Raw genomic sequence first — 23335 nt, forward strand, 5'->3', positions numbered from 1 at the left:
TCTTTGGGAACATCTGGTGGGTTTGTCTCACTCTAGCACAGAACGGGGGCACAGCACCTGACTTATGCTCCGCTAGGCTCTTCTGCATGTGTTAGGCTAAATACTGTTCCCTACCATAACATCCTCATCCAACAGAGGCCTTATTTCCCCATTATTGCGTACCATCAGCTTGAACCTCTTGTTCCCAAACATTAGCACTGTGGGTGATGTTGTAGAAAAAGGCAAGAAGAAAAAAAAAAAGAAAGAAAACAGAAATAAACTTACCTATGAAATACGCCAGCAGGATCACCAGTGTGACCGAGATGACAATGGCACTCAGGGCAGCACATTTCCAGTTACAGTACTTATAGGGTTTCTTCAGGTTAAAGGCAGGCCTAGAGAAGGTACTTCTGGGAAGGGGCCTAGGGGGAGGTGAGTACACAGTGCTGGACGTCAAGGGATATCCCGGCGACGTTGTACAAAAAAGGGGAGAAGTGCCTCCAGGTTTAAACAGGAAGTGCCTGGGGGAAAAAAGACCAACAGCAAGTGATTCCACCCAACAGTCAACACAAAGAGGGACGTGAGGTGAGAGGATGGCGACGGCTGCCAGGCTGAGGGCAGCAGTTCCACACAATGCTGGCTAAAGACACGGATGGCATGCATGAAAGAGAAGAATAAAATTCAAATCAAACACAAAGTCACAGTGCCAACAATGCCACAGAGAACTCGTCAAGGGCAGAAGTCCCTTCTGTGGGAAAGCTGGCGTTAGAGTGAAATGGAGACCTCAAGCAGAGCTAAGATAGACTGGTGGCCTGCTCAGCTCCCAGGGACGTGTCCAACTGAAAGGGAGCATGAGTTGAGTTAAAGAAGGGAGAGTGTTCCCCAGTTCATTGATTGATCACTGCATGAGAGCGTTTTTGATACTGCATCGCTGAATGGAGATGAGGGAGGAGAGCTTAAGCCATTCCACAGCACCCAAATTGTCACGAGGGAAATGTTGACGCTGTCTCCATGTTGCAAATTTAAAGGGGATGGGCAAGGGGACGGCTGAAAACACCAAACTAGAGTTCAAGCCTTGTGTAAAGGCAGTGGGGGCAGGCACCTGCTTCCAGAAAGTGGTTCAGAGCATTTCAGTTTGGTGCCTACTTTAACAAGTGTGAATTACTGTCAATGGCAGCAGCGTTTCCTGTCCAGTGACACATTGGGAGGCATCGCATTTTGCTCTTTTTTATGACTGCAGTCTGAGAGCCAGTCTATGAGGACCTCTGAGACTTATGACAAAGCAAACAGAAACTACTGTGGTCCATGAGCTCCTGAAATGAAGTGTCCCAATGGGAGCTCGCTTATAGGAATCCTAAACGAGAAATCTAACTCTGGTGGGAGATCATGATGTAGAAGGCATTCCAGTTCTGGGATTTAAATGTGACCAAAAGATCTGACCATGATCTCATCATGCTGATGTCAAATACAGATGTCACATGTGAGGACTGAGGATCAGTCCCCATGCAGTTTGCACCTTCTGCCATGGTTTGTAAGGCCAGACTTGCAGCCAGCACAAATCCAGTCATGGATCCATGGGAGTCAGTCAAGCTAGTGGATGTGATTCTTTTTTTGTTCCCCTGGAAGTCACTTATGCAGTCACAGGGGAAATGACATGCAAAAACATCACCATGCAGAAAAGCCACTGATTCATGCAGGATAAGGTGACATATAACTCTCTGAAGTAGGTGTTTGTACTATTACAGCCCTGGTTTTATAGGTACTCAAAGCATGATTGCTGACCGTTAGAGAAAGATCAATTATTTCTACTAACGGTCCAGATCAAAACACTCATTTTTACAAGGACTCAGATACTCTTCTGTGTTTCAGAAAGTATCTGTTTAGACAGATGCATCTGGTCTAGGCAAAGAGGTACCTACAGCGTTCAAGAACACCAATTAGGTCTTTGGTTAAGTATGGCCACCAGTTTACAACTGCCAACGTAACAGTGACATTTTTGGCACTGTCATGTTAAAAGCTGTTTATAACTTTAAAGTTAAGTATTAAAAGTTAAGTAGAAATGCCAGAATGGGTGTTTAAATCAATCGAAGGGTTGTTTTGATACTACTAGTAGACACTGAACCTTTTGTAAGATAAGGTACCAGTTTAACAATGAAATATCAGGCTGCTAGCACAATAATGATTTAAGATCATTACCAAAATGAAATTATTCTGAATTTGCATGGGATTCAAAATTGCTGTAGGTACTTCTTACTAATGAAATGACTTTTTCAAAGCAAGAGGAAAGAAACAAATGGAATGCGGTGGCTCATTAGCATATTAATGAGACTACCATTAATACGTACAGGACACATTGCTTCAGAACCTCATTTTTTCAAAGCCATTTTTGAAGAGGCCAGCAATGGTGTTGCCCTTAAACATCACTGATATGACCAAATGCTTTCATGCAAGGATCATAACAACTGTACAGTAAACAGGAAGACCACATAAGTGTCACATACCCATCATTGTAAGCACCGTCATGTCGGGAGGAGGTGAGAATGTCCATCTCAATGAGGTTGTCCTGCAATGTCTCTAGGAATGTCTGCTTTGCTATGTTTCTACATACATATGGAAACATGAATGAAGCCAGTGAGTCATGCATATATGAAGTGTGATCTTATAAACCACAATGGTTATAGTGCAGTTGTGCATGGAATTAGAATGAAGAGCCATATATTTATATGTATAAAATGCTACACATATACATATACAGCCTTAAGAATGTTTCCTTCTCTTTATATGCACCATATATATGCATTTACACACATATAAACACACACACCCGTGTGCATGTATAAAAAGAGTTGAAGCCTTTGTTCATTTCACATTATTTATTGCCAGTGACGCATGAAAACTTCTGAAGTGCTGGATTAAAAAATAGATGTCAGTCCAGCAAAGCTGTAACCTTGTTATACTCCTGTTACTGTGAAAAGGCACATCACAGCATCTCTCTCATTGTGGCCGACAACCGGAAGTACAACATCCTCATGGATCTCAAATGAACCTGTGCTACGTTTTTGCTGGTTTGCTTGTTTCGGTTTTGGATTTGACAACTTTTTAATTGCTAACTTGATTAATTTGTCCACTTTGGAACAGTGAGAGCTTGATATTTAGAAGTTTCATTTTGAAATCTCTATTTTAACTTCTGAACTTCTTGCTCAATATGAATATTCCAAACAAAAAAGTTTATCAGCGATAAAGAGGTTGAAGTTGAAAAAAGGTTTTACTGGAACCCAAATTCCAATAGCAGAGTTTTGGCTATAATCTGGATAATACAGGCCATAGGCAAGATACACAGGGCCTGAATATTAAAAAGCCTGCATTTGATTTTGCACACAATAGAAATATTTTGCAGTATTTGGCCTTCCCAGCATGTACTTTGATGAGTCACTTTTTGACCTATATATGCTAAACTGTTTTATGCATTTTGAGGAGAATAGCAGGAACATAAAGAATTAAGTTAAAGGCACAGCTGGGAACAGATTTTGTCTTTCTCACCTTTGGTCTTGGTTCTCAAAATCTGACAAAAGTGCATTCTTCCCATCTTTTTTAAAACCAAAAACCAGTCCTGCTTTTGCCCATGCCTTTTTTCAGCATCAAAATTCTAAGTCTGAACATGAATAAATTCCCTGGCCAAAACCAGCAAAAGGAACATAACAGCACTGTGACACTTTCTCACTTATGCAGGATTAAGCGCTTACAGGATATAAGTGACATGATGTGAACTCAAATGAGAACTCTTCTGTCAAAGAAACTGGATTCAGGTAACATGCTATAACCAAGGGAAACCAGCCCTGTCACATTATACAAACCTTGATACTGTCTCTTATGAAATGCCCTGAACCTTCATTTCCATTTCTACTTCCTCCTCCTTCCTGCTGCTAATGCCAGTACTTGCTTAGTTCAACTCACTGCTTTTGAAGGCCTCCGGGCTTCTTTGCCAGCACAGATCTACTCCTTAATCTGAATGCAAGTAAAATCACTCCTATTCACAGCTTTGGAGCACAGTGGATCGACATGCACGAGTTGTGTGCCATAGCATTTGAGACATCAATCCATCCCCAAGTGTTTGCTGCTTCCTCACATTCCCTAGGAATGCAGGAAAGGTTGGATGTTGAATTCAATGCAAAAAGAAGCAGCGTATGTGCATGCACCAAGCATTTAATGGGTAAGGGGCAAGGCATCTAGCAACGCTGATCAATGGAAGTTCATCAGTAGTTAAAATCCATGTTAGATTGGTTCCATGAATTTCACTTGTGTCAAAAGAGCAAGAGAGGAGTGAGTGGGTTGCATCATCTTATAATGTGCACATGTGAAAAAGAGAGGTGATTGGTCACTGATGCGACTGATGCAGGACTGTCCTCGCTGAAGGCTGGGCAGATTCTCCTCCCTTGGAGATTACTTGTGAAAAGCTGTCTGTTTACAAACCACTCTCCCTTCTCACTGTGAGTTGAGTAGTAGAATCTGACCTTACACAACTATCACATGAAAATTTCTGGGAATGGAAGTCTCCTGCAAGCTGCATGGAAGCTTTTGTCAACCAGACGTCCATCTAGTTGGCATTTATTTGCTCCCTGCCAGGTCAAACGTAGAGGAACAGAAAGGATGCCTAAGAAGAAGGAAGAGTGAGGAATAAATATTGGGAGGTCTGACTTACCTGTCAGTAGTGACTGCTGAGCAAAGATCTTCCCATCACAACCTTGATAATATATTGCTTTTAAAGCAACAAAAAAGGGAGCAGACAGGAAAAGAATGAGGAAGAAGGAAAAACAGAGGAAAGGAAGTGAAAGGAAATGAAAAAAGAGGAGGGGGAGAAGAGGAGAAGCTCTTCGTCTTGCAACATATAGTTTTTGTATATGGGATATGCTTGTCATGGCAGTCATACTCGTGTGACATATCTCTGCTTGCCTTTGTGTAACATGTTGGAAATTTCCAGGCAGTGACAAACCACTCAAACTTTCCAGTTCTGAATGCTGCTTACAGTCCCCAGCAGTTAAAGTCAAACCTCCTCAAACCCTAGGGTGCTTAAAAATCTAGAACTGTAGGCACGTTTCACAGCCTGTGACAATGTCTGTTTAAGAGACGGAGCTTTTCCTTCATGTTTGCTCTCAGTGTTGACCAATACGAAATTTAAAAAGAAGGAATATTCAAAAGAAATACAATTCCATTTTTGACATGAGATTACAGTAATCTCCTATTGCTATACTTCAAAGGCCTTAATTCTTGGATTAATGTCTCTCGATCAGGATTTATTTTTTACATATTGGACATTTTATTCTGTTAAGTGGAAGTCATTTCTTTGGTTCTAAAAGTCTTTGCAGTGGGGAAAGTTGACTCCATGGAACAGGTGAAACTGGGCGTCCAAGTTTGCCAAACAGATCTGAAGCCTTTTACATCTACAGAATTCTACCAAAGGAAATGGAAGTTCCCTGCATGCTTGAAGAGCAGATTATCAGAGTGGAGATTTGTCACAGATTTGCCAATCATCTACGCAGCGCACTGCGACAAAATCATAGGTTATTCTATTTTTTTTAAAATGTTTGTTCAGTGAGGGAAAAAAGCCTGTCAGTCATGTTCTGTCAGTGCACATGTTGGCTGTTTGGCGTGCTTTTCCAACATGTTCACTGTCTTCTAGAACACTGGGCAACACTGTGCCATCCCATGCTCAGTGTCAGAAACCACATCAGTCTTCAAAGCATCTGTTATCTAATTAATAAAATGATTAAACTCTGGATCAGCTACAAATACGAGTGATTCGTGAGGCATTCTCACCATTAAATGATGCAGATCGAACTCCTCAAGTAAGTAGATGTAAGAAGTGCAGTTGAACTGACAGTAACAATGTGACAACCCAACCTGCAGAAAGAACTGTTTACTTCATCCCCAATGATTTTGTGGGGAAAAATGAGGCCTGTCTTTAAGCAAACACTCATTTACAGTTTAATAGAAACAACTCAGTACTAGCCAAGTACACTACAAACTCCTGTACTAATTACAATGTGGTACAATTGCCTCTTCATCTGACTCTTTGATCATTACCAAAATTGGGCAACTGGATGCAGGACGTTTTCAGGTAAGAGCTTAAACTCTGGCACTCCTCCAGAGATATTCCTTCTCAGTTATTAGGTGTTGTGTTCTGAGAGACTGCGGTCAGAGATGAGGATGCCCTGGCACTCTTCAAACAGGATAACATCTCTTCTCTGAAGAAACTGTCACTTCTGGTTTAGGAAAAGGCAGTGTTCCAGAATTACAGACCACTGCTTACGTAAGGGTTCTTGGACTAGCCCCTAAGTATTCTATAATGCAATAGTTTTTTTAAACAAAACAATACACAGAAGTCAGTGCTTGTGCCTATATGCTCAAGAATTAGGAAGACGATTTAATTACTGAAACTGTTGCCAAATCACACTTGCAGTACTTGCTTATAATTTTGTCTTAATCTTTCGGAGCCAGCTTCTTAGTTGGGTATTTTAAATTAAGCAGTCTCAGAGAAATTAATTACCCTTAAATGCCATAAAATGTTAGACTGAGGTCTGTTTTGGAAGTTTCAGGGAGCCAGCAGACACAGCTACTTCTCTAAGAGACCGACAGATATTAATTTTTAAAACCTATTTTTAATGCAGAAGCTGGCAAAACTGGGTACATTTTGTCCCAGGATACAGACACAGCTACCGCTGATTTCAATGAGATTCCCACAGGCAGTGAAGCAACATATTTGGCCCCTGGCTCAGTTTTCAGTCAGTAAATCTTTTTTGCTGTCTAAAATCTTTCTGGTTGGTTTGAGAAGGCAAGACTAACAAGGGGAAAAAGGCAGCTAAGTCAGCGCACCATGTTTGGCCTGGAAGATTTCTTTTTAGACTGAAAAAAGACACCGTGCACAGGAGCTCATAGCTCCAGCATCTCCAATGGCTTTTCATCAACAAAGGAAACAGTGAAGCAAAACCTGTGGAGAACGTGAAAACAGAGTTTCAAGAGGGGCGACTCAAAGATGTACTCCCAGGCAGGTGGGAAGACTGAGGCTGAGGAAGTAGAACTCCCTTTTCCAGAATCTACATGTTTGGACAAAAAAAGCCTGTAAATTAAGTTATGAACCAGAACAACTCAGTGCAACCTTGCCACAACCTTGATATGTTGCAAAGATGGAAAATCAGAAGTTAAATGAAAACATCATTAATTGACTGATGCTCTGCTGTCTGGTACTGGACGCTTGTTGGAACGATGCTGTAGGACAGCAGAATGCAGCAGCTGAGCTCTCCTCATTAGGTAAATTAAGATCAGCCTTTCTGAAAGGTGTACTACAAAAGCATCTGCTTGACAGCTAGAAGAAGGCTGTCTTTTCAATGTGTTGACTAATTTCAGTTTCTTAAGCAGGATATTAATTTATCCTACCACATATAGGATGAGAAGGCATTATATGGAAAGTAAAAAGAAAAGAAAAAAGAAAAAAGAAAAAAAAAATCAAAACCATTTAAATCTGTGATCCTAACTCTGATTTTAAATGAGGAAAATAGCCTTACAAGCAGTTATTAAAAGACAGTATTTTCAGTTTATGAAAACAGAGCAATGTTCTCTTCTCCTAGTCCAAATAAAAAGACATGAAGAAGGACAAACACAACTCAAAATACGTCATCCAAACACCTGCTCACAAACTGATCAGCTACCTGTGCAGAGGTACAGACGTTTCATCACATCCTTAGCACACGCAATCTGTTGTAAAGTACTGAAGAGAATGGCCCACCTGGTTTCCAGCGGGATGTTGCTGTTCAGTAACCAGTTGTCCTGAGCGTGGGCTGGTTCTTGAGTGCTGGCTGGTTGTTCCCCTGACAGAGAGTGGTCTGTGGGAGCTGGGCTTGGATTGCTGCGTGGAGTGAAGTTCCCTCTGTTCAGGGAATTGATGGAGGCTGCGTGATGTTGGTTTGGGGTGTGAGCATGTGATATTGGAGGTGGTGGAGTTCGGAGTCGTGAATGATTTTGAAGATTTGGAGGATGATCTAAAAGAGAAGTGAAATCTTGTTAAGGTTCAGGATGTCAGTAGTTCCGTGCTACACTCATTTCTGTGCAGGCACTTTCAAAGTGTACGACGACTTGGATGCCACATATCTTAAACTAACATGTGCTTGTTCCAGGTATCCTAATGACGTGCATTGACCCACTAGCTGGCTAGAGAAATATTTTGGTTTCATGCAAGAAAGTTATGAATGCTTAAAGGACAGCAATAAGGCCATCCTGACAGCCAGGCTAACTTCAACTCACAACTGCAGCTTGCAAACTGCGGTCTATCTGTGACACAGATTTGTGATAAAGCGTGAAAAATACAACCAGCCTAGAGAAATAACACTTAAGAACAATTTTCTGATAGATATACAGCTCCCAGTGAAGTTTGTTCTGCCTGTGCTCCCCAAGAACTTTCAACAGTTAAGCCAACAGGAAGACTGAGAACACATTTAGTCATAGACTGAGTTCAGAGAAAGCCATAAAACTGTGTCAGGATTACACAGTTTAACAAAATGAAGTAGTCTGTATTGTTAGAGATGTACTCACACTGAGTAAAAAATGCATGGGGCGTAAAAACTGAGGTGTCAGGAAAATAAAGCAAAGCATAACGAAGAAAGATGTAAAGAAAGGTGATGTAGCTGTTTTCAGTAAAACTCCAGATATCATTGTTTGTCAGCCAAGAGTTTGAGGGAGATAGATTGAAGAAGGCAAACAGGAAAAGACCAACATAGTGCTGAGTATCTTGGTGTTTTTAGTTTGTATCTAACTACTTTCACATGTTTGAAGGAACTTAAGGGAGACTGGAAGTTCAAAATATTGATATGGGCTCCATTAAACATTCCTCTTTGATTTTAGTAGACTTCAGCTTGCAAGTTGTTAATCCACAACAGTTATCTGATGTCTTACCTGAAAAACAAAGGTATCAATCTAATACTTCCCAACTAGACTTTAGTATCATGAAAAACTAACACTCATTTACTCTCTAATCAGAGAGCTCAGGAATCAGTGTACAGTGTCATAAGTTACAGTGAATGGTGACAAAATTACCAGGACATTTAATGACACTTTTGTCATTTGAATTAGGACCTGGATTCAAGAAAAGAACAAGCTTTTACAAATCCCTGCAGCCTCTTGGATGTTCAGACACAAGATTAAATTTAAAGATGTTTCCCATCCTTTCCTTCGTCACCCTATGTTAGCTCAAACAATCTCATTAATAATTGTAGTTAATTATTCCAAAATTGTAGGGTGGTTGAGGTGATCCAGCAAAACAGTGGGAAATATTAGTTATGAAGGTGCCTGTTGTCTGCTTAGAATCAATAAGACTGGAAAAGACCACTAAGATCACCAAGTCCAACCCCAACCCATCATGCCCACTGCCCACATCCCTCAGTGCCACATCTCCACGGTTCTGGAACACCTCCATGGATGGTGACTCCACTCCACCACTTTCCTAATTGTATCTACATGTAGAATATGCATCTCTGTTTGGCCTTTTTAAGTTGGACATTGGAACTGGGTTATATATTACATAAGAATTAGTGCTTTTAGGGTTCATTTTACCTTATAATCTGAAGAAAGCTATAGTTCACATTAAAAGTACTGTTGTCTCTACTATACTTTAATGCAACAGACAATAATCAGCTCAAAAAGAAGTCTGTGCCATTAATTTGCATTTGGGTAGATAATTTCTCCCCAGGAATCTCAGGTCCGACTCCCCATAGTACACCCAGAATTAAAAATGCTATTCTGGACTCCAATGTAAGGCCAACTCTTGTTGAACAAGCTAATGGGAAGGGTGAGTAGCAACCATGGCTGCTACAGATGAGGAATGCCAGAACCAAAGCAGGTTCCATCAGTTCTGCAGCACCATCTGAGTGGAGACAACCAGCTGCCCTTGCACTGGACATTATTTGGAACTACTGATTAAATGAAACTTAATGAGCAATAATAATTTTGGAAAGGGTCCAGAGGAGGGCGACTAAGATGATCAGGGGGCTGGAGCACCTCCCCTATGAGGACAGGCTGAGGGAGTTGGGCTTGTTCAGCCTGGAGAAGAGAAGCTGCGGGGTGACCTCATGGCAGCCTATCAATACCTGAAGGGAACCTACACCCAGGAGGGGAGTAAACTCTTCAAAAGGGCTGACAACAGCAGGACTAGGGGAAATGGATCCAAGTTGAAGGAGGGAAGATTTAGGTTGGATGTTAGGGGGAAGTTCTTTACAAGGAGAGTGGTTAGGCCCTGGAACGGGCTGCCCAGGGAGGTTGTGGATGCCCCGTCCTTGGACGTGTTCAAGGCCAGGTTGGACGGGGTCCTGGGCAACCTGATCTGAATGTGTGTGTTTGGTGGCCCTGCTAGGCAGGGGGGTTGGAACTACATGATCCTTGAGGTCCCTTCCAACCCGGGTGATTCTGTGATTCTGTGACTCTGTGAGCAGAGAGACAGTAAAAACAACAGGGGAAGATTACAGATTTTCAGTTTCTAGGGCTGTTCATCCATCTATCCATTCCCAAGAATTTAATTCATCCCAGAAAAAAAAAGCCTCAAAGTCTAAAAAGGAGCAGCATCCCAAAGTTTCCCAAGTTCAGCTATCCATGTTTCTGTTACAGACAATACCCGAGATGAACCCTCTGAGAAAACAAGAGAGGCAAACAGGTGAACTTCTGACTAAGTGACAGGTATTCTGGGATGTCCTCCTCCTAGCGTTTGTCTTTTCCTACACAAGCCCCATTCTCACTGAGCCAGAGCCTGCCACCAAAGACCAGTTATGTAAATTCCAATTTACTCACTATTACTGCAGACACATTGCAGATGCTATTATGGATAATGCTTTTGAATCAACTAAAATGTGTCATTTTCGTGCTCTATTTGCATACCCTCCGTGATTTCACTGCTAAGTAAAGACAGCACATTTATCCTACTCTGGCCCACGTGATTTTTTGTATGATTTTATTGCTTATATTTCTTTTCCTGACATGTAGGTAGCTTTTCCTCTAGAATGTTCTTAATTTTATTCATGTACAAATTCTGAACACTTTTGTCACATCTGAACATTGCTGCATTTAACATACCTTGACTGGGATTAGCAGCTATCTCCCTTGCCTTATGATCCTTTATTTTCCTCTTCTCAAGTGGAGGAACATTAGAAAAAAAGGTGCAGATGAAAGCACAAGCTATAAAATCTTCCTACTGACAATTACTGCAGCTCTGCAGGATTTTCTTGATGCAACAAAACTACTGAGGGTCTTACCCTCTGTGGTAACAGAAGTCCTAGAGGATTTGCAAAAGATATGGAAACCCATGAAGTGAATTCGTTCTTGATTTCCCAAAACTGCAACTGTCCCTTTATTTGAATATGCTCTCTTTAACTTCTTCCACAATTTCTGAGTGATGTTGAAGTGTGGACGTTTGGCCCCATGGGAAGCAGAACCTTAATGCTGGCAGCAGTGGCTCTCTTACATTTTGTATGTGCCTGTATCTTAAACACTGGGCAGACACTCAGATTATCCTGCTGTATGTTATATACAAACCCTCTGTAGTTACAGCTACTTAGGCAGAACTGAATTTTTACAGATCCCTTTACATAGGAGGGATAGAGAGGAAGTCACAGTGAGCTTTCTGCATTTAAAAGCAAACCACTGTTGGGACAAATAATTGCAGAAATTCAGAGGACTTTCTAGAGAAGCCAGACCTTGTGGCCTCTGCACACAATATATTACATTTCTCACAACATTTTAAAATCAGTTATGAGATGGGTAACTATGATTTCTTGGAGGTTATCCTGCTTTACTCATGAACAGACAATTTTCTGCATTTTCCTCCTTGCTGAAGGTTTCCAAAAGAAAACCCCTTGGATTTTATCAGTCCCCCTTTTCAGAAGAACCAGGTAAGCTAACAGAGCACTGAGGAATAACAAAACACCCCAGAAAATAACAGTCTTCAAATTTCTAACTGTTCCCAGAGTCTATGGAACACAGCCTACGAAGCGATTTTGGACTTGAAGGGACAGCAGAAGAGATCTTAGGATCATGGAATCACGAAGGTTGGAAAAGACCACTAAGATCATCTAATCCAACCATCAACCCATCACCAGCACGCCCACTGTCCATCAGCAGCACAGGAGTTCCCACAGCCTTGGATGCCAGGTGCCAGTGACATAGGATCCCAGTGCTGAAGTTCAGCATGTCTAGAAGATAGCTAGGCACTGTGGAAGTCTAAATAGCTTAGAGTTTCATTCATATCCCTGTAAGGTTAGTTTTCTCTAATGGCTCTTCAAAGTGTCTCTCATATGAAATATGTCAGCATTCAAATGTAACACTGAAATCCTGACTGCGAAAAAACACCCAGAAAAATCAAGTTGCTCTTGTGTTGCTTTTTTGTTTGTTTCTTGACATTAAAATGCCATTGACTAACACTGGCTTGGTAACCACAGATGAAGCAGGACTGAAAGATAATTCAGTTAATGAAGCTTGTACTTGGCAAATATTAGAGAGAAATGTGTGAATGAAGAAGTGAATAAATGCGAACCATAAAAAGATTGCCAGTGAGGAGCTAATATGACAAAATTTGAATAAAAGCTCTGAACTTCACGTTCCTTTTCTTTTCCCTAGTCTTCAGTGAGCAATGCTGTTATGAAATTAGTCTATGTAACGATTACACTTTTTGATTCATTAGGTTTCGGGATGGTGTTCAGGACAAATGTGCTAACCTCAAAGTTAAAAATGCACTCACTCATCTTTTTTTTTTCCTTTTCCCCAGCTTGCTCGGTGCCTCCACACATTTGTCATTCATATGTCTGCTGTATTCTGATGGCCTGATGCCTGACCAGTGTCTGGGTTAGACAGAGGAAATATTTCTCCTTACTCGCTGCGGATAAAAACAGGCAGGATGAATCACTTGTTCCTCCCTTGAACTCAGACTGCACAGTAGTAGCTGTGATGACTACCGTGGCAGTGTGACTTTGGACAGCAGTGCTCGTACCCACGCAGAAATCTCTCACTGCAGAGGAAATAATCTGTTTAAAAGTAATTCACTTCTGAATTTGACAGCCAGGAAAGCTAAGAGCCTTGCTCTGGCTCCAGGACCATGCCTCAACCAGCTGCACATGGTGGCTCACAACCCTCACACCGTCAGCCAGCTGAAAATACCCCTGCAGACTCTCTGTTCCTTTGGGTGCCATTGGTGATGGGAACTAAGGGACTTCCACTTGTTAAGCAGATGGACCTCCTGACATCAGGTGGGCTATAAAAGAATGAAGCAGGTCTTCCCCAGGGGGCCCCACCTTTTAGGGGGCACTGAGAGTTTAAACAGCAATTTGTAGGAAACTCCCTCCTCTAAGAAACATCTGACGCCAGGCTCTGTATAGACTGGGACAGTCTAATGATAAAGCCACCAAAATGGAGACAGAGGTGAATCAGGTCGTCAGTATCCAGATGATGGAGCTGCATGTAGATGTCAGTTTTCCCTCCCTAACATTTAAAAGCTGCAATCAGTGGTGCAATTCAAAGGTCTCTTAGATTCTGAATGACTGAATTTCTCCTTAAGATGAATATCCACAGAACTGATCTTCAGACTGGCTTCTCCCACCATTGAGATACCATCAAGTACCTTGCTGTGAAATCTATCTTTCGCTCTGACAACATGTTGCACTGCTGGCTTTCAAAATACTAAGCAACAAAATGAATCATAAAAGCAAACAGGGAAGCGATGGATAATCTCCATGAAGTAGCTAAACAACAGTTGGAAAGCTACCTTTATTTTTTTTCTCTCTTTTATTTTAAGTAACAGCATAAAAGGGAGCTGCTATTCCACCAAGGACTCCAACCAGAGAAAAGCCCAGTCTTCATCTTGAGCTGAAAATCAGCTATGCATATGTTCTCCAAGCTGGGCTTTTTACTTTTTAAAAAGTAACACTTTTTAAAAGGTCCATGTCACTGTCGAAGCCGAATCGGATCATTGCCGTGGCTCACAGCTTCAGTAACTTCATTTATTCAGGTGACCTTCATCAAAAATCAGGCCCACCTAATGTGATATGTGCACATGTAGAACGAGTTGAAGCTTCTCTCTAGCAGCACGGATAAGCACTTTGCTGCTTTTGCAGCTTATAGAAAACAACAGGTGCACAAAATCAAGTCCAAACAAGCCATCTTCTCAGTATTTTTCCCATCTAATGTGTACAGTACATGCAAACTTTCCTCTCAAGTGCCAAAGTGCCTTTGCAAAAGCAAAATATTGACTTTTGGGGTTTAAATCAATTTTGTACTTGATGCTAGGCTGTCAAGCTTTGGCTCTACACAGTCAACGAGAGCTCTGGGTGGTTGTTCTTTCATTAGTATGCATCTGATTGAATTGTACACCTTGCAAGTAATGCTTTTTAAAAGGTCCATGTCACTGTCAAAGGATGCTTTGCTGACTTTTAACCCATGGTGTCCATTATCGAAGTTAATAAAAGGACACTAAAAACAAGGCAGAAGCTTCCTATTCAGACTCTGACAGTTTATGAAGAATCATTACCTTAAACAGGGCAAGGTAAAAAAACAAAAACAAAAGCAAGAGAATGCCTGGCAGAGTGTAAATGAGTTAGAATTGGATAACGTATTTAAGTTCTTAAATAAATTACTTGTAACATGAGAAAGTACCTTCTACAGCTCACATCTAAGTAAATTTGCTTACAGCTCTGGATACCTTGGACGGTTTTGCTGCTGGAATTACAAAAAAGGAGTAGCTCTATCAACACTGATACTACAGTGTGGATGCAGTGGAAAACTTTGGAGGCTCAAACCACACAACTGCTAGCATTTATAAGGGCATGTAGTGACAAGACGAGGGAAAATGGCTTTAAACTGGGAGAGAGTTTTAGACTAGATATTAGGATGGAATTCTTTACATTAAAGGGTGGTGAGACACTGGCACAGGTTGCCCTGAGATGTGGACGCCCCTCCCCAGAAGCATTCAAGGCCAGGCAGGAGGGGGCTGTGAGCAACCTGGTCTAGAGAGAGGTGTCTCTGCCTACAGCATGGAGGCTGAAACCAGATGATCTTCAAGGTCCCTTCCAAAACAAACCATTCTGTGATTCCGCAATTCTGGTCTAGGCATACAAGCTGCTACAAGGCAGCATCTACATGCAAGGCAAGAAAATCCATTGGCTTGAATGAGAGAGTGTGTGTGCCCTGAACCTGAGTTGCTGCACTTGTCAAATTACAGTCAACAAACGCTTCTAATCAGCTGTGCCTGTAACCAGAACCCACCGTGCAGCTGGGAACTTGCTGCTCCCTCTTTCTGAAAGAATTGATGCAGAAGGTATTTCTGAATATGTGTACCTTTATTGAAGTGTATTCAGTTCCCTGTGCTTTTTATGTGTAAGTGTATGCTACATAAACCCTAAAACTCATCTGCAGTCAGTCAGGGTACTGACTGTGTACTCTGTGACTGAGGATTAGGCGACGCTTCTGCCACCTGGATGATTACTCCTCACCAGGCTCCGTTCAGTGGCATCCAACTCATGCAGGCTCAGCACAAGCAGCTGGGTGCCACCCCACCCATGTGGAAGCCCTGGAGGAATAGAAATAACTCTCAGATTTGCTGCCCCCCACTGCACATTTAAGAAACATGACTGTTATTCCATGTAAGGTTATTCTTCTTGAAAGAAGCTATGCATATTTCTCTGATGTTTTCCGACTTCAGGCATGGAGGAGCTATTTGTGCAAGGGGGTTCATCAGCTTTCTCTGTCTCTGTTGTGTGACTTCCATACAGATGGAGACAAACATATAAATAAAAAGAAAACCACACAGTTCAGCCTTGTCCAACCAGACACGATTACATTGGCAAGTTTCTGAAGATTCTGCATGAAGCAGTTCCCAGAACTACAGTGCATCAGCAAAGGGTGTCTTTGGTTGCAGTAATAGCAAACAAACACAAGATTTTGCCGGTACAGCTCTGTCAAATAGTTTTGGTTTTTTTGTCATATGCCTACATTGGAAAAGCTTTGACATACAGACTTGATCTTTGCTTGTTTTTTTTTCCTAAAATTAAAAGAAATAAGTAGCCTCTCTTTTGCTCACACCCTTCAGAATCTATGATTCTAAACTGCTGTGACTTAGCTACACATCTAAAGGGACTGACAGATCCCAGCTCCATCAGCAAAGCTGACTATTTATAGCAGCTGAGGAAATTGTCTGTTTTATATAATTTTTACAATGTTGGCACTGGCAAGTGGCTCATGATCAAAAACCGTCCTGTTGCAAATCCAAAGTGATACAGCTCACATCCAGTTCAACTGCATGACAGAGCCAGGTGCTCACTCCCACGGTCAGGGTGAGAGATTAATATGCTGCAAATCACGTTAAGAATTTACTGTAAGGTTAGCTTGGGTTTGGAGTTAGAAGGGGCATGCAATGCCCAGAGCTGCCGGTTGCTGCGCAGCACAGACATCCAAGGGAGGGTTTTGTCCCTTTCTCAATCGGTTGTACACATCCTGGGCTTGTGAATGAATCAGACTCTGGAAACACACAGTGCCATTATCTCGCGGCAAAGCGCTTATGGAATGTGACACGATGCGGTGTAGCACAATGCCAACAAGCACTAATGCTTTTAATTATTTACTCTAGAGAAAGAAAGGGGGAAATTTCATGTTGGCTGCAGCTGAAATAAACTGCTTTATGTCTTCGGTGGAGAGTTTTTCATGCTTTTGGATCGACTTCTCTGCACGTGCTGCCAGTTGGGTGGCAGAGGCAGCAAGCAGAAGCACTGAGCAGCACAGAGCCCACTTGCCACTTTGTTTTGTTACCCTCCCTCTGCATCTGTCTCCCTTTTAACTCTATTTTGCTGCCTTTAAAGTTGTAACGATGCCATTTCTGCTAAATACCTCCAAAGTCCAGCATCAGCTGGTGACAATTCTGACAGCTGTGGCTGACTTGACGCCTGTCACTGTGATTAATACCTCCCCCCGCCCCATCCACTGCATGCACAAAAGCTGACTGATTCCCTTTGGTGAAAAACCATGGGTGCAGTTAAGTGTAAAATCTCCGCACAGGTGGAGAACCTTATTCCCTTTGGCACAGGAATCTGATTTGTGAGAGCTGGGCTCCATGACCTTTCCCTTCAGGTTCTATTTGACATTCTCTGAAGCACGACAGCAGAAGGCTGCGCTCCAAATAATTCTGAAACAGACATAAAACTTTTATATTTTTATTAACACTTGAAGAGGCCACTAAAAGAAAATCAAAACTATGAATCTGTCAAGACACCCCGGTAATGCTGCACTTTGTTCACAAAGCTACCATGACAGAAGGGCAGTGCAGTTTATCGGTGGGTATGTTTGTCTGTTCATAACACCTCTGTCCCCTAAATAACTCAGCACCAATTAACACAGTCCCTCTGGCAACACACTTCTGAGAGGAAGTATTTCTGATGGCCAGCCTCATTTATCATATTCTTTTTGTTTTTCTTATGCATTTGCAATATAAACCACAGAATCATGTCACTGAATCATGGAATCACAGAATGGCCTGGGTTGAAAAGGACCACAATGATCATTTACTTTCAACCCCTGCTATGTGCAGGGTTGCCAACCAGCAGCCTAGGCTGCCCAGAGCCACATCCAGCCTGGCCTTGAATGCCTCCAGGGATGGGGCATCCACAGCCTCCTTGGGCAACCTGTTCCAGTGTGTCACCACCCTCTGTGTGAAAAACTTCCTCCTAAGATCTAACCTAAATATAACGTCTCAGTTTAAAACCATTCCCCCTTGTTCTACCACTATCCACCCTCACAAACAGCCGTTTTCCCTCCTGTTTATCTGCTCTCTTCAAGTACTGGAAGGCCACCATGAGGTCTCCCCGCAGCCTTCTCTTCTCCAAGCTCAACAATCCCAGTTCCCTCAACCTTTCCTTGCAGCAGAGCTGCTCCAGCCCTCTGCTCATCTCAGTGCCCTCCTCTGGACCCGCTCCAAGAGCTCCACATCCTTCCTGTGCTGGGGCCCCAGGTCTGGATGCAGCGCTGCAGATGGGGCCTCACAAGAGCCGATAGAGGGGGGCAATCACCTCCTCTCCCTAGTCTAGCCACCTCTAGCCATCTCTGTATGTAACTAATAAAAATCAACATTAAATATGCATTAGTAGGTCATGAAGACATTTATACATAGAATCATAGAATCATAAAATGGTTTGGGTTGGAAGGGACATCAAGAATCATCAGGTTCCAACCCCCCTGCCACATCAGGGCCACCAACCTCCAGATCTGGTACCAGACCAGGCTGCCTAGAACTCCATCCAACCTGGTTTTGAACACCCTATAAAAATTCTAATATTATTATTATTATTATCCTTTCACTCTCCATGTACCTTTGTATCTATACTATACTACAAGGATTGAATCTACGCTATACTAAAAGGACAGAGCAGCCATGTTATACTTAAAAACTTTTCTTAATCCTTGTTCTTAACTTTGTTAGTCACATACCAGGAGGCGTTGCCTTTACTAGCATCATATATTAAAGTGATGCTCACCAATTTTCATCTCAGAGAATGGGTTAATTTTAAATGACTACATAAAAAGCTTGCTGGGAGAACAGAAAGACTGCTCTAGCTTTACTGGAAGAATTTGGAAAAAAAAAAAAAAAAAAAAAAAGAAAAAAAAAAAAGTGAATCATCCATAGAAAGCTTCGGCTGGAAGGGACCTAAAGATCATGGAGTTCCAATCCCTCTATGACAGGCGGGGTTGGCTCCCAGCATTTCAGGCAGACAGGGAATTGCTCTTTGTTACATTGGTACTCATTTTGGCTTTCTTCAGTATAGGTGAAACAAAAGAAAAACACTGTATCCAGTTCTAAAGCAGTTGTCAAATGCACAAGTTAACAACTGGAAGAGACATATTTCTTTCTGTCATCCAACTTCGTAGACATAAGTCTATGAACTGCTCCCAGCGACACTGTCCCTGGATCAGTTAGTTCTAAATAGTTCAACTGGGAGATTTTCAGATGCACAAGCAGAAATTAGGTGACATCTCTCATTTACATCCGTGGCACTGCGCACTCACGTGTGGTTATGATGAATTCCAATATTTTAAGGGAACATATCAACAGTATGGGGAATGGCTGTATACGAGGGTGGTTAGTGACAGCACAAGGGGGAATGGATTCAAACTGAGACAGGGGAGGTTTAGGTTAGATATTAGGAGGATGTTTTTCACACAGAGGGTGGTGACACACTGGAACAGGTTGCCCAAGGGGGCTGTGGATGCCCCATCCCTGGAGGCATTCAAGGCCAGGCTGGATGTGGCTCTGGGCAGCCTGGGCTGCTGGTTGGTGACCTGCACATAGCAGGGGGTTGAAAGTAAATGATCATTGTGGTCCTTTTCAACCCAGGCCATTCTATGATTCTATGGTCATTCTACGATACGATTCATAAAATGATAGAATGGCTTAGGCTGGAAGCAACCTTAATGCCCATTCAGTTCCAACCCCCTGTCATGAGGGCTCACCATGCAGATTTTACAGCCAAGCCCTGAATTAACAGTAGTAGCACAGACCTCTGAAGCAAGGGGATTAGTTTGTTAAACAACGTGTGTTGGAAATGCATATTCCTAGCACTAGATGAAGTCCAATATTAGCTGAAGGATCCCTGAGTATGTGGCTGCTCAAGAGAGTGACATCGCACTCAGATAACTCTGTGGCACGAAGCGTGCGACTTTAAAGCTCAGCCAGATTATCACAAAAGATGAATCTTCGAAGGTTCTTTTCATTGCTTTCTGTAAGTGCTCTTGACATTCTCCAAAGCAGTTTAGGAGCTTCCTAGAAAAATGTCAAAATAAAGTAATAATTTTCTTATAATATTGCTCAACAAAATGTGAGCACGACATGATTTAGAAATTAAGGTTAGCAACTTCTAGAGGCAGTGCATGCATACACACCTATGTATTACCAAGAGCTTCGCTGTGATGAAAACAATAAACAGAAATGTCATATGTGTTGTCAAAGAACTTGAGTTAAAACAACTGGTCGCTGTAGAGAGGGGATTTTACATGACCTTCAAGTATCTTAACAACGTATATTTCAACTATATATGAAACTTCTGTTCCAAACACTGGTAGTTATTCACTAAGCAACGCAATTTACACCGGCTTCACACTTGGAAGCATTTGCAATAAAATTTATACGCCTTCTAACTCTTTTTAAACAGCACAAATCAAGTTCAGTGCTAAGTCGTATTAAAATACGGCCTTACTTTTTTAGGAACAATCTTGTTAAAAGCAACCGGCACAATTCCGTGAGGGTGACAACATTTTTTGATTTAATTAAAGAGATGATTGTAAAGACACGTTTTACTATCTCTAACTCCAGGCCTCCAGGTGATAAAGGTTTTCTTTAATTCCCTTCATAGTCCCACAGCCTCCTCTACTCCCCAGCTGAATGATGTACGGTCTGGAACTGGCCCATCGTAAACCACAGGCTGTAAATAAACCCGTGGGATGGAGAATTGGCTGGAGGCTTTTAGGAGTGCCAACATAACACGTGCTGTTCAGTTTACTGTGAGAGGACTTCTTCAAAAAAAAAAAAAAAAAAAACAAAAGCCAACCATTTCCAAAGTCAAATTACTTAATAACATGATTTCAATGAATACTGATGGGACCCCTGTCTTGAACGTCATGGGATATGCTTATGAATAGAACTCCAGATTTATCATCTTTACCCTAAATTGTCCTAAAGCACTTATTTAACAAATTGATATCAAAAAGATAAGAATCATGTAAGTCATCACTGGAAGGCCGTTCTGCCCAATCCAGGACAAGCCAACTGTTACGAGGGATCACAGCATTTCATAGCAGATTCAGCTCTTTACGAGGATAGATAATGGCAGGAAAAAGGGAAATGGTTTTAAGTTGAAGGAGGGGAGATTTAGGTTGGATGTCAGGGAAAGTTATTTAGTAGGAGAGTGGTGAGGTGCTGGAACAGCTGCCCAGAGAGGCTGTGGGTGCCCCGTCCCTGGAGGTGTTCAAGGCCAGGTTGGATGGGGCCCTGTGTGATTCTGTGATGCTGTGAAGCTGCTCTGAAAACAAGAGCAAAACTTGAAAAGTAAGGTTGGAATTTTACAACTCATCTTCTGCAAAAAATACTTTAATACTTGATGGGAACTTTAACAGCAGAGATCAGGCAGGATTTCCTTTGTTCTTCAGTTGCAGTGATCTAACCATGACAGTGACAGAGATGTGTACCCCGTTCTGAATCAAAAGCCCATCTTCCCGTCAGTGTAGCCATTTGGAAAGAAATGTGCAGAAACTCCTGCAGAGATGCACTGCCTTGATGCGCAGCAAAATTCCCGTACTGTCAATACTTGCCTTGATCTGCAAGGTAACTTGCTAGATGTCAGCAGCAGTTCTTTGCACAGTACATGGCTACTAGAGAAAGTTTAGAAGATGGCAATGCACTGAGATTAATCAGTGATTGATGCCTCACTGCAGAACAAATGGGCAGAGCTTGTGGATACAGTTTGGAACGTTCACCTTCAGCCAGAAAAAAACATCACATTGAAAAATTCTATAGTTCCTATCTAGCCAAAGGAGAAGAGAAAGAATGAGGCAGGGTAAGGTTAGCCCTGAAGAAAGGATCATTGACAGAAGGACCACATTCTGCTTTTCTCTTCCACAGTTTTTCTTCTTAACAATCTATTTACTTCTGAGCAGGTCCTGATTTTTCCCAATTTGTTGGGTCTCATAAGTCAGATAAACCGGAGGGTTGGACGTAGGTGCTCCATTTTCTCCACACTTCTACCCAATACAATTTGTTACCTTCGGGAAGATTCATAGGCAGACTGCATCCTGAAGTCAACCACAAACCCAAACCTGATGGGATCTTGAAGGCAAAGAGCTCAGAGAAACTCCGGGCAGCAAAGAATTTACACTCTCTATTTCTTTTAATTTATGGTAGCAAAGCTGCCAGTTACAAACCCAAAAGCTTCCATGTAATTACACAGCATCTCATGAATGAGTAAAGTGATACTTAGCCTATTTGGGACCTGATGCTTTTAAAATAATCTATGTGGTGTACTCTGAGAGCCACAAACATAAATAATACTTTTTTATTGCACAGCAACTTTCACCCTAGATTCTCCAACTAATTTATAGCATTAATTAGTTAAGAGCATCTGATAACAGGACTCCATATTAAGATGATTATGACTATAATTAAAGGTAATGAAATGATGAAAAGACCTGTGCTTGACTGGAACATTAAAACAGTCAACTCTGAAGTAACAAAAACAATGTTGAGAACAGCCAAAGACGTGTGACTAAATCCACACGAACTTATGGATTTCATTTCTCTATGCCAACCCTGCCTCCAGGTAGGAATATGTTGCGTGAGATTGGAAAGATTTGGTAGAAGTTTTGTAGTGGTACAGCAAGGAAATTAACACCAGAACAACAGAAAACCTGAGGCCAGCAAGGCATGCAGAGTTCTGTGGCGGCAATTAAAATTGGATGACTGAGCTCAAATGCTTTATGTTTCTAAGAGAAAACTGGTTTGGTTTGCAGAAGCGTGAATTCTTCAAGATATTGTTGTCTTTGGTTCCATTCTTGATGGACACATTATGCATGCACCACTATCTCTTGGAGATACATTTGCTGAGATCAAGAATGTACCTTAAATAAGGTTTTGGGCCCCCTGTGCCATGTGGGCTAGATATTGCTGGGTCCCTCTGTAACTGCAGAATTCAAATGCAATATGGAGCTGCTGTGATAGAGCAGGAATCTTTGCACTGGGAGGACAAATAGAGATTGTTAGGAGAATTATAATGCACTCTTTGACAAACCTGTCAAAATGATAATTTATCTATCTTTATTCACTCCATATGCAGACAGTGTATGATCTCCTTCAGGTAGAATGCTGCCTCCGTTTAGAAAGGCTCAAAATTTCAAGGAGAGAAAAAGACTGAAATGAAGCTCCATTTTTCTTTAGGTATCAGCGTATGAGCTCAAGTGAAGTGACACATCACATAAATGTCCTCCAGTGGAAAATGAATCTTCTTGTTCTTCTACAAGACTTAGGATTTCTATATGGCCATTCATAGAAGACAGCATGAGGTCTCTGATAGGGGGATTGTCTAGCCAAATGGCCTCCTTGTAGTGGAAAAAGGTGTTAAAATTGTAGATGCAACACTAGGAGACACCAAAACTACATACAATGGTCACCAAAGTTCCTAGTAAAACTGAGCTGATGTGCAGATCACAGAATCATGGAACCATAATAGTTGGAAAAGACCTCAAAGATCATCCAGTCCAATCACTGACCTGTCACCACCATGCCCAGTAACCACATTCCTCTGTG

General features: G+C 41.9%; 1 protein-coding gene across 1 annotated transcript in view; it reads right to left on the reverse strand.

Annotated features, from left to right (window-relative positions):
- TENM4 (teneurin transmembrane protein 4) overlaps window positions 1-23335 on the reverse strand; it is a 594301-nt gene that overhangs the window by 203868 nt on the left and 367098 nt on the right. The window contains exons 6-8 of the mRNA XM_042838225.1: window positions 7760-8012; window positions 2481-2579; window positions 265-500 (exon numbers count right to left, since the gene is read on the reverse strand). Of these exons, the coding sequence (XP_042694159.1) occupies window positions 265-500; window positions 2481-2579; window positions 7760-8012 (588 nt within the window). The remainder of the gene's footprint in view (window positions 1-264; window positions 501-2480; window positions 2580-7759; window positions 8013-23335) is intronic.

Source organism: Centrocercus urophasianus, unplaced genomic scaffold (assembly GCF_019232065.1).
Source record: "Centrocercus urophasianus isolate 14NV4802_14NV808 unplaced genomic scaffold, USGS_Curo_1.0 seq_74, whole genome shotgun sequence".
Classification (NCBI taxonomy): domain Eukaryota; kingdom Metazoa; phylum Chordata; class Aves; order Galliformes; family Phasianidae; genus Centrocercus; species Centrocercus urophasianus.